The following is a 12,658-nucleotide window of genomic DNA, read 5'->3' as shown; positions in this document are numbered from 1 at the left end:
AGGGGCTCCGTTCTGACGTTTCCTATACATGAAGCCATTGGGTTGCAGCTTCACAAAACAACAAACTGAATTGTGGAATTTGGCCCAAAACATCAATAAAAATACCAAAACCAACAACCAGCTATTTGACGTTTTCAGCATCTTGAGGCAGTGGGCCTTGGCCACAGGCCTGTATTATGTATTGTGTTTCAGTTGTTCTTTGTCTTATTGAGTTGTCAGCTCTTTTTGGACTGTGTCAGATTTTCTGAAGCTGTTTGTCAGCTTTTCCAAGTTCTCTAATTTGGCATCTGTGAAAAATGCAGCTCTCTTGTGTTCGCGGTTGCTGTAAAAGCTAATGCTATTTTTGTTGTGTGACAATAGTGAAGAGCAAACAACAGCGCCATCTTATGGACAATCTTTTGTTACTGAAGAAACTTCTTTACAATAACTTCAGGAGATTAATTTCTATCCATTGTAACTATCACATGGAGTAGTTAGCTAATAAATCCAAAACAGGTACCAAAAGAGTCGCTGATGGAAGGAATTGTTTTTGGGAAACTGGATTCAATCAGCAGGGGACACAAGTTATAATTTCAAAAGGAAGCAAGGCAGGCAAAAAGGTGCAAATGAGTTGAAGAATAAGTTACCTGGAGAAGAACATTGAAGCAGACAATGAGGTCAAGGGACGGTTTGATGTGATTCTGGAGAGAGAAGATCTAGAGGGATAGGGTAAGAAGGTGGGTAGATGGGGTTGAGCGGTATAGGGAGAAGGTGGGGTTGAGGGATATGATGAGTTGGGTAGGTGGGGGGATGAGGGATATTCTGAGGTGGCTTGGTGGGGTTGAGGGATATAGTGAGAAGGTGGGTAGGTGCGGTTGAGGGTTATGGTGAGAAGATGGGGTGAGGAATATGGTGAGGTCGGGAGGTGGGGTTGAGTGTTATGGTGGGAAGGTGGGGTTGAGGGATATGTTGAGGTGGCTAGGTGGGGTTGAAGGTTATGGTGGGAAGGTGGGTTGAGGGATATTGTGAGTTGGGTAGGTGGGGGTGAGGGATATGGTGATTTGGGTAGGTGGGGGTGAGGGATATGGTGATTTGGGTAGATGGGGGTGAGGGTTATGGTAAGGTGTGTAGGTGGGGGTTAAAGGATATGGAGAGAGGTGCGTAAGTGGGGTTGAGGGTTATGGTGAGTTGGGTAGGTGGGGTGAGGGATATAGCGAGGTGTGTAGCTGGGGTTGAAGGATAGGGAGGGTTAGGTAGGCAGGGTTGAGGGATTATGGTGAGTTGTATAGGTGGGGGTGAGGGATATGGAGAGTTGAGTAGGTGGGGGTGAGGGATATGGAGAGTTGAGTAGGTGGGGGTGAGGGATATGGAGAGTTGAGTAGGTGGCGGGTGAGGGATATGGAGAGTTGAGTAGGTGGCGGGTGAGGGATATGGAGAGTTGAGTAGGTGGGGGGTGAGGGATATGGAGAGTTGAGTAGGTGGGGGGTGAGGGTTATGGAGAGTTGAGTAGGTGGGGGTGAGGGATATGGAGAGTTGAATCAGTGGGGGTGAGGGATATGGAGAGTTGAGTAGGTGGGGGGGTGAGGGATATGGAGAGTTGAGTAGGTGGGGGGTGAGGGATATGGAGAGTTGAGTAGGTGTGGGGGTGAGGGATATGGAGAGTTGAGTAGGTGTGGGGGTGAGGGATATGGAGAGTTGAGTAGGTAGGGGGGTGAGGGATATGGAGAGTTGAGTAGGTGGGGGTGAGGGATATGGTGTGGGCATGGAGTCAAAAGATGGGGGAGGTTGTAGATAGGTGGAGTGTGGGGTGGGTTGTAGATGTAAGCATGGGTAAGACAACTGGTACATGAGGGGGAGAACTTTGATCTCCCTTTGGTTTCATTACACTGTAATAATGGAATATTGAACTGGAGTGTCCTTGGACCAAATGTCCATCCTTGGTTTACATTCTACCATGTTTCAGCCTCAATAATCTCTGACTGCTGCTTTAGTTTCTCTCTCTCTCTCTTTCCCAAGGTGGTGCAATGAAGGCCCTTTACTGCTACAGCCCCATTGAGGACTCATGGACTCTCGTCACACAGTTTGGTCATGAGCGTGCCAGCTGTGGGATCGCGGCGTGCAACAACAAACTCTTTATCACAGGGGGCCGTGACGAGAAGAACGAGGTTATTGCCACTGTGCTGTGCTGGGACACGGAGAAGCAAAAGCTGACGGAGGAGTGCGTCTTGCCCCGTGGCGTATCACACCACGGCAGTGTCACCGTTAGGAAATCTTACACACACGTCCGTCGCATTGTTCCAGGAGCGGTCTCCGTATGACAGATAGCAGAATCGTGGGCAACTTACTCGCCTCCTGCCTCAGGGCTTTTGGAGTGTCTGTATTGTCCGGAGCTTCTATCACAACAGTTGGATGCATTTAATGTAACATTTTCCTGTCGACATGATCTGCTCCCTCTGCATGTCACCAGAGAACTGACTGTACAATCATTGCAAATGAGCTGTCTGGGACAAACACTGCAACGTCAAAACATCTGGAAACCGGAGTCTAATCCGAAAAGATTCCTTGTGTAATTTTTTTATAAAGCAGCTACACACTAGATATAGAGGATATACACTGGGTAAACATTGGGATATAATGGAGACACATTGGGAACAGTGGGATATAGAGGAACCATGCCAGGAGCAGAAAGATATAGAGAGAATCCACACTGGTTAAAAGGGTTAAATTGGGGGAAGGGGTTGATTAGTCTAAGCTTGTAAGGCAAAGTGGGTGATTAGAGTAAAGATACAGATCAACCAAAATGGCCTGGATTTTGTGGTCCTAATAGCAACATTCACCGCTATTGGGGTCAGAAGGAAGCCGCAACTGCTGGTATGCACACGTGCAGATTTATGCTGGCAACAGGAAGTTGCTGCACTTGAGAATGTGCTCTGGAGGAGCCTCCGATGACAGTCCCACTGAGCCACTTTGTCAAATGGCGGGGACCTGGACTGCAATAATTTGGGCTGATTACCCACAAGTAACACTGGATTTTACACTATTTAAATTAGAGCAGATATTCGCAGGCATAAAGCCTACCAATGAGCACATCGGCCATGTATGAGATGCTATAAATCCCTCTCAGACATTACACATTTCTAACATGTTCCCTCCAGCTGTTAATGATGCTATTTCCCAAAATTGTCTGTTTTTTTAAATTTCAGATTAATTCGGCTTTGATTGGAGCCTTTAAACTACATTTTGTACAATATCGAGATAATGTTTGTTAGTGTGCGTGTGTGTCTGTTATAGTTCTAACTTAATTGCGCATTGCATACTCTGCTTGTACAGTCCCCAGATGATGTCCCTGCAGCTTGATCACTATGGGAAAAGGGGTGAGAGGTCGGGAGAAGGAGGGAGGAAGAGAGTTTAAACTGGGAAACTGCAAGGGATACTCAGGCTCAAGTTCAGATAAAAGGGAGGTAAAAGGGATTAAAATTAAATGATGCAAAAGTCTCACAGATAAGAAAAAATATAAAATATCATAATTTTTACATAAAGTTTCAGAGGCAAATAAATACATGTAATTAAATTGAGCTGATAAAACTGCAGAAACCAAAGAAAAAAATAAATTGTGAGCCGAGCTGAAAAATTCTGAGCAGTCAATGTTTGTTAAAGTGTTCAAAAGTATGTAAAGGTTTCTAGAAGTTCTAAAAAGTGCCTCAAGTGTTTAAAAGTACTTAAAATCATTATGAAACACCTGCCTTTGAGCTGAAGACTGACCTCAAGGGGTGTGTCTTCAGCTCGTGATGTCATCAGTGGCAATGGCTTCACGAGGAATGCACCTTGCTGCTAGGCCTCACAGATCCTTTCATCAGCAGGCCTTGCTGCCCAAAACGTTCTTGCCGCAGCCAATGAACTAGCTAAGTTCACATTACTCAGCGGTCAACGGCAAACATCGTCGCTTTGCTGCTGACCATAAAATTCCGGCCAATCTAACTGAATGGCAGAACAGATTTGAGTGGTTGAATAGTCTACATTTGCTCTTGTGTTCCCATATGCCTAATTTCCCTAGTGTTTAATTTTCCAAATTCTACTATTACCTCGTCTTTAAACTCCGTATATCCCACTATTCCCCAGTGTTTAACTTCTCTGTCCCTATATTCCCCAGTGTTTGACCTCTCTATATCCCACTATTCCCCAGTGTTTAACTTCTCTATGTCCCTATATTCCCCAGTGTTTAACCTCTCTATATCCCAAAATTCCCCAGTGTTTAACTTCTCTATGTCCCTATATTCCCCAGTGTTTAACCTCTCTATATCCCACTATTCCCCAGTGTTTAACTTCTCTGTCCCTATATTCCCCAGTGTTTAACTTCTCTATATCCCACTATTCCCCAGTGTTTAACCTCTCTACATCCAACTATTCCCCAGTGTTTAACTTCTCTGTCCCTATATTCCCCAGTGTTTAACTTCTCTATATCCCACTATTCCCCAGTGTTTAACTTCTCTATATCCCACTATTCCCCAGTGTTTAACTTCTCTACATCCAACTATTCCCCAGTGTTTAACTTCTCTGTCCCTATATTCCCCAGTGTTTAACTTCTCTATATCCCACTATTCCCCAGTGTTTAACCTCTCTATGTCCCACTATTCACCAGTGTTTAACTTCTCTATGTCCCTATATTCCCCAGTGTTTAACCTCTCTATATCCCACTATTCCCCAGTGTTTAACTTCTCTGTCCCTATATTCCCCAGTGTTTAACTTCTCTACATCCAACTATTCCCCAGTGTTTAACTTCTCTGTCCCTATATTCCCCAGTGTTTAACTTCTCTATATCCCACTATTCCCCAGTGTTTAACTTCTCTATGTCCCACTATTCCCCAGTGTTTAACTTCTCTATATCCCACTATTCCCCAGTGTTTAACTTCTCTATGTCCCACTATTCCCCAGTGTTTAACTTCTCCATATCCCACTATTCCCCAGTGTTTAACTTCTCTACATCCAACTATTCCCCAGTGTTTAACTTCTCTATGTCCCACTATTCCCCAGTGTTTAACTTCTCCATATCCCACTATTCCCCAGTGTTTAACTTCTCTATGTCCCACTATTCCCCAGTGTTTAACTTCTCCATATCCCACTATTCCCCAGTGTTTAACTTCTCTACATCCAACTATTCCTCAGTGTTTAACTTCTCTGTCCCTATATTCCCCAGTGTTTAATTTCTCTATATCCCACTATTCCCCAGTGTTTAACTTCTCTATGTCCCACTATTCCCCAGTGTTTAACTTCTCTATATCCCACTATTCCCCAGTGTTTAACTTCTCTATGTCCCACTATTCCCCAGTGTTTAACTTCTCCATATCCCACTATTCCCCAGTGTTTAACTTCTCTATGTCCCACTATTCCCCAGTGTTTAACTTCTCCATATCCCACTATTCCCCAGTGTTTAACTTCTCTACATCCAACTATTCCTCAGTGTTTAACTTCTCTGTCCCTATATTCCCCAGTGTTTAATTTCTCTATATCCCACTATTCCCCAGTGTTTAACTTCTCTATGTCCCACTATTCCCCAGTGTTTAACTTCTCTGTCCCACTATTCCCCAGTGTTTAACTTTTCTATATCCCACTATTCCCCAGTGTTTAACTTCTCTATATCCCACTATTCCCCAGTGTTTAACTTCTCTATATCCCACTATTCCCCAGTGTTTAACTTCTCTATATCCCACTATTCCCCAGTGTTTAACTTCTCTACATCCAACTATTCCCCAGTGTTTAACTTCTCCATATCCCACTATTCCCCAGTGTTTAACTTCTCTACATCCAACTATTCCCCAGTGTTTAACTTCTCTGTCCCTATATTCCCCAGTGTTTAACTTCTCTATATCCCACTATTCCCCAGTGTTTAACTTCTCTATGTCCCACTATTCCCCAGTGTTTAACTTCTCTATATCCCACTATTCCCCAGTGTTTAACTTCTCTATATCCCACTATTCCCCAGTGTTTAACTTCTCTGTCCCACTATTCCCCAGTGTTTAACTTCTCCATGTCCCACTATTCCCCAGTGTTTAACTTCTCTATGTCCCACTATTCCCCAGTGTTTAACTTCTCTGTCCCACTATTCCCCAGTGTTTAACTTCTCTGTCCCACTATTCCCCAGTGTTTAACTTCTCTGTCCCACTATTCCCCAGTGTTTAACTTCTCTATGTCCCACTATTCCCCAGTGTTTAACTTCTCTGTCCCACTATTCCCCAGGGTTTAACTTCTCTGTCCCACTATTCCCCAGTGTTTAACTTCTCTGTCCCACTATTCCCCAGTGTTTAACTTCTCTTTGTCCCACTATTCCCCAGTGTTTAACTTCTCTGTCCCACTATTCCCCAGTGTTTAACTTCTCTGTCCCACTATTCCCCAGTGTTTAACTTCTCTGTCCCACTATTCCCCAGTGTTTAACTTCTCTATGTCCCACTATTCCCCAGTGTTTAACTTCTCTATGTCCCACTATTCCCCAGTGTTTAACTTCTCTGTCCCACTATTCCCCAGTGTTTAACTTCTCTATATCCCACTATTCCCCAGTGTTTAACTTCTCTATATCCCACTATTCCCCAGTGTTTAACTTCTCTATATCCCACTATTCCCCAGTGTTTAACTTCTCTATGTCCCACTATTCCCCAGTGTTTAACTTCTCTATATCCCACTATTCCCCAGTGTTTAACTTCTCTATGTCCCACTATTCCCCAGTGTTTAACTTCTCTGTCCCACTATTCCCAGTGTTTAACTTCTCTATATCCCACTATTCCCCAGTGTTTAACTTCTCTATATCCCACTATTCCCCAGTGTTTAACTTCTCTATGTCCCACTATTCCCCAGTGTTTAACTTCTCTAGATCCCACTATTCCCCAGTGTTTAACTTCTCTATGTCCCACTATTCCCCAGTGTTTAACTTCTCTGTCCCACTATTCCCAGTGTTTCACTTCTCTATATCCCACTATTCCCCAGTGTTTAACTTCTCTATATCCCACTATTCCCCAGTGTTTAACTTCTCTATGTCCCACTATTCCCCAGTGTTTAACTTCTCTATGTCCCACTATTCCCCAGTGTTTAACTTCTCTATATCCCACTATTCCCCAGTGTTTAACTTCTCTATATCCCACTATTCCCCAGTGTTTAACTTCTCTATATCCCACTATTCCCCAGTGTTTAACTTCTCTATGTCCCACTATTCCCCAGTGTTTAACTTCTCTATATCCCACTATTCCCCACTGTTTAACTTCTCTATGTCCCACTATTCCCCAGTGTTTAACTTCTCTATGTCCCACTATTCCCCAGTGTTTAACTTCTCTATATCCCACTATTCCCCAGTGTTTAACTTCTCTATGTCCCACTATTCCCCAGTGTTTAACTTCTCTATGTCCCACTATTCCCCAGTGTTTAACTTCTCTATATCCCACTATTCCCCAGTGTTTAACTTCTCTATGTCCCACTATTCCCCAGTGTTTAACTTCTCTGTCCCACTATTCCCCAGTGTTTAACTTCTCTATGTCCCACTATTCCCCAGTGTTTAACTTCTCTATGTCCCACTATTCCCCAGTGTTTAACTTCTCTGTCCCACTATTCCCCAGTGTTTAACTTCTCTATATCCCACTATTCCCCAGTGTTTAACTTCTCTATATCCCACTATTCCCCAGTGTTTAACTTCTCTATATCCCACTATTCCCCAGTGTTTAACTTCTCTATGTCCCACTATTCCCCAGTGTTTAACTTCTCTATATCCCACTATTCCCCAGTGTTTAACTTCTCTATGTCCCACTATTCCCCAGTGTTTAACTTCTCTGTCCCACTATTCCCAGTGTTTAACTTCTCTATATCCCACTATTCCCCAGTGTTTAACTTCTCTATATCCCACTATTCCCCAGTGTTTAACTTCTCTATGTCCCACTATTCCCCAGTGTTTAACTTCTCTAGATCCCACTATTCCCCAGTGTTTAACTTCTCTATGTCCCACTATTCCCCAGTGTTTAACTTCTCTGTCCCACTATTCCCAGTGTTTCACTTCTCTATATCCCACTATTCCCCAGTGTTTAACTTCTCTATATCCCACTATTCCCCAGTGTTTAACTTCTCTATGTCCCACTATTCCCCAGTGTTTAACTTCTCTATGTCCCACTATTCCCCAGTGTTTAACTTCTCTATATCCCACTATTCCCCAGTGTTTAACTTCTCTATATCCCACTATTCCCCAGTGTTTAACTTCTCTATATCCCACTATTCCCCAGTGTTTAACTTCTCTATGTCCCACTATTCCCCAGTGTTTAACTTCTCTATATCCCACTATTCCCCACTGTTTAACTTCTCTATGTCCCACTATTCCCCAGTGTTTAACTTCTCTATGTCCCACTATTCCCCAGTGTTTAACTTCTCTATATCCCACTATTCCCCAGTGTTTAACTTCTCTATGTCCCACTATTCCCCAGTGTTTAACTTCTCTATGTCCCACTATTCCCCAGTGTTTAACTTCTCTATATCCCACTATTCCCCAGTGTTTAACTTCTCTATGTCCCACTATTCCCCAGTGTTTAACTTCTCTATATCCCACTATTCCACAGTGTTTAACTTCTCTGTCCCACTATTCCCCAGTGTTTAACTTCTCTGTCCCACTATTCCCCAGTGTTTAACTTCTCTCTGTCCCACTATTCCCCAGTGTTTAACTTCTCTGTCCCACTATTCCCCAGTGTTTAACTTCTCTGTCCCTATATTCCCCAGTGTTTAACTTCTCTATGTCCCACTATTCCCCAGTGTTTAACTTCTCTATATCCCACTATTCCCCAGTGTTTAACTTCTCTATGTCCCACTATTCCCCAGTGTTTAACTTCTCTATATCCCACTATTCCCCAGTGTTTAACTTCTCTATGTCCCACTATTCCCCAGTGTTTAACTTCTCTATATCCCACTATTCCCCAGTGTTTAACTTCTCTCTCCCACTATTCCCCAGTGTTTAACTTCTCTATGTCCCACTATTCCCCAGTGTTTAACTTCTCTATATCCCACTATTCCCCAGTGTTTAACTTCTCTATATCCCACTATTCCCCAGTGTTTAACTTCTCTCTGTCCCACTATTCCCCAGTGTTTAACTTCTCTATATCCCACTATTCCCCAGTGTTTAACTTCTCTCTGTCCCACTATTCCCCAGTGTTTAACTTCTCTATGTCCCACTATTCCCCAGTGTTTAACTTCTCTATGTCCCACTATTCCCCAGTGTTTAACTTCTCTGTCCCACTATTCCCAGTGTTTAACTTCTCTATATCCCACTATTCCCCAGTGTTTAACTTCTCTATATCCCACTATTCCCCAGTGTTTAACTTCTCTATGTCCCACTATTCCCCAGTGTTTAACTTCTCTCTGTCCCACTATTCCCCACTGTTTAACTTCTCTATATCCCACTATTCCCCAGTGTTTAACTTCTCTATATCCCACTATTCCCCAGTGTTTAACTTCTCTATGTCCCACTATTCCCCAGTGTTTAACTTCTCTATATCCCACTATTCCCCAGTGTTTAACTTCTCTATGTCCCACTATTCCCCAGTGTTTAACTTCTCTGTCCCACTATTCCCAGTGTTTAACTTCTCTATATCCCACTATTCCCCAGTGTTTAACTTCTCTATATCCCACTATTCCCCAGTGTTTAACTTCTCTATGTCCCACTATTCCCCAGTGTTTAACTTCTCTGTCCCACTATTCCCCAGTGTTTAACTTCTCTAGATCCCACTATTCCCCAGTGTTTAACTTCTCTATGTCCCACTATTCCCCAGTGTTTAACTTCTCTGTCCCACTATTCCCAGTGTTTCACTTCTCTATATCCCACTATTCCCCAGTGTTTAACTTCTCTATATCCCACTATTCCCCAGTGTTTAACTTCTCTATGTCCCACTATTCCCCAGTGTTTAACTTCTCTGTCCCACTATTCCCCAGTGTTTAACTTCTCTATATCCCACTATTCCCCAGTGTTTAACTTCTCTATGTCCCACTATTCCCCAGTGTTTAACTTCTCTATATCCCACTATTCCCCAGTGTTTAACTTCTCTATGTCCCACTATTCCCCAGTGTTTAACTTCTCTATGTCCCACTATTCCCCAGTGTTTAACTTCTCTATATCCCACTATTCCCCAGTGTTTAACTTCTCTATATCCCACTATTCCCCAGTGTTTAACTTCTCTATGTCCCACTATTCCCCAGTGTTTAACTTCTCTATATCCCACTATTCCCCACTGTTTAACTTCTCTATGTCCCACTATTCCCCAGTGTTTAACTTCTCTATGTCCCACTATTCCCCAGTGTTTAACTTCTCTATATCCCACTATTCCCCAGTGTTTAACTTCTCTATGTCCCACTATTCCCCAGTGTTTAACTTCTCTATGTCCCACTATTCCCCAGTGTTTAACTTCTCTATATCCCACTATTCCCCAGTGTTTAACTTCTCTATGTCCCACTATTCCCCAGTGTTTAACTTCTCTATATCCCACTATTCCACAGTGTTTAACTTCTCTGTCCCACTATTCCCCAGTGTTTAACTTCTCTGTCCCACTATTCCCCAGTGTTTAACTTCTCTATGTCCCACTATTCCCCAGTGTTTAACTTCTCTGTCCCACTATTCCCCAGTGTTTAACTTCTCTGTCCCTATATTCCCCAGTGTTTAACTTCTCTATGTCCCACTATTCCCCAGTGTTTAACTTCTCTATATCCCACTATTCCCCAGTGTTTAACTTCTCTATGTCCCACTATTCCCCAGTGTTTAACTTCTCTATGTCCCACTATTCCCCAGTGTTTAACTTCTCTATATCCCACTATTCCCCAGTGTTTAACTTCTCTCTCCCACTATTCCCCAGTGTTTAACTTCTCTATATCCCACTATTCCCCAGTGTTTAACTTCTCTATATCCCACTATTCCCCAGTGTTTAACTTCTCTCTGTCCCACTATTCCCCAGTGTTTAACTTCTCTATATCCCACTATTCCCCAGTGTTTAACTTCTCTCTGTCCCACTATTCCCCAGTGTTTAACTTCTCTATGTCCCACTATTCCCCAGTGTTTAACTTCTCTGTCCCACTATTCCCAGTGTTTAACTTCTCTATATCCCACTATTCCCCAGTGTTTAACTTCTCTATATCCCACTATTCCCCAGTGTTTAACTTCTCTATGTCCCACTATTCCCCAGTGTTTAACTTCTCTCTGTCCCACTATTCCCCACTGTTTAACTTCTCTATATCCCACTATTCCCCAGTGTTTAACTTCTCTATATCCCACTATTCCCCAGTGTTTAACTTCTCTATATCCCACTATTCCCCAGTGTTTAACTTCTCTCTGTCCCACTATTCCCCATTGTTTAACTTCTCTATATCCCACTATTCCCCAGTGTTTAACTTCTCTCTGTCCCACTATTCCACAGTGTTTAACGTCTCTATGTCCCACTATTCCCCAGTGTTTAACTTCTCTATGTCCCACTATTCCCCAGTGTTTAACTTCTCTGTCCCACTATTCCCAGTGTTTAACTTCTCTATATCCCACTATTCCCCAGTGTTTAACTTCTCTATATCCCACTATTCCCCAGTGTTTAACTTCTCTCTGTCCCACTATTCCCCACTGTTTAACTTCTCTATATCCCACTATTCCCCAGTGTTTAACTTCTCTATGTCCCACTATTCCCCAGTGTTTAACTTCTCTATATCCCACTATTCCCCACTGTTTAACTTCTCTATATCCCACTATTCCCCAGTGTTTAACTTCTCTGTCCCACTATTCCCCAGTGTTTAACTTCTCTATGTCCCACTATTCCCCAGTGTTTAACTTCTCTGTCCCACTATTCCCCAGTGTTTAACTTCTCTATGTCCCACTATTCCCCAGTGTTTAACTTCTCTGTCCCACTATTCCCCACTGTTTAACTTCTCTATGTCCCACTATTCCCCAGTGTTTAACTTCTCTATGTCCCACTATTCCCCAGTGTTTAACTTCTCTATATCCCACTATTCCCCAGTGTTTAACTTCTCTATGTCCCACTATTCCCCAGTGTTTAACTTCTCTATGTCCCACTATTCCCCAGTGTTTAACTTCTCTATATCCCACTATTCCCCAGTGTTTAACTTCTCGATGTCCCACTATTCCCCAGTGTTTAACTTCTCTATATCCCACTATTCCACAGTGTTTAACTTCTCTGTCCCACTATTCCCCAGTGTTTAACTTCTCTATGTCCCACTATTCCCCAGTGTTTAACTTCTCTGTCCCACTATTCCCCAGTGTTTAACTTCTCTGTCCCTATATTCCCCAGTGTTTAACTTCTCTATGTCCCACTATTCCCCAGTGTTTAACTTCTCTATATCCCACTATTCCCCAGTGTTTAACTTCTCTATGTCCCACTATTCCCCAGTGTTTAACTTCTCTATATCCCACTATTCCCCAGTGTTTAACTTCTCTATGTCCCACTATTCCCCAGTGTTTAACTTCTCTATATCCCACTATTCCCCAGTGTTTAACTTCTCTCTCCCACTATTCCCCAGTGTTTAACTTCTCTATGTCCCACTATTCCCCAGTGTTTAACTTCTCTATATCCCACTATTCCCCAGTGTTTAACTTCTCTATATCCCACTATTCCCCAGTGTTTAACTTCTCTCTGTCCCACTATTCCCCAGTGTTTAACTTCTCTCTGTCCCACTA

General features: G+C 42.9%; 1 protein-coding gene across 1 annotated transcript in view; it reads left to right on the top strand.

The window, feature by feature from the left end:
* The window catches only part of klhl6 (kelch-like family member 6), a 62,634-nt gene extending 59,024 nt beyond the window's left edge, over nt 1–3,610 (top strand). The window contains exon 7 of the mRNA XM_068041929.1: nt 1,996–3,610. Coding sequence (XP_067898030.1) covers nt 1,996–2,297 — 302 coding nt within the window. The 3' untranslated portion in view covers nt 2,298–3,610. The remainder of the gene's footprint in view (nt 1–1,995) is intronic.
* Nucleotides 3,611–12,658: the final 9,048 nt, after the last annotated feature.

The sequence above is a fragment of the Heterodontus francisci genome, chromosome 11 (assembly GCF_036365525.1).
Source record: "Heterodontus francisci isolate sHetFra1 chromosome 11, sHetFra1.hap1, whole genome shotgun sequence".
In the NCBI taxonomy this organism is placed as follows: domain Eukaryota; kingdom Metazoa; phylum Chordata; class Chondrichthyes; order Heterodontiformes; family Heterodontidae; genus Heterodontus; species Heterodontus francisci.
This window is presented reverse-complemented; position numbering and strand designations above follow the sequence as displayed.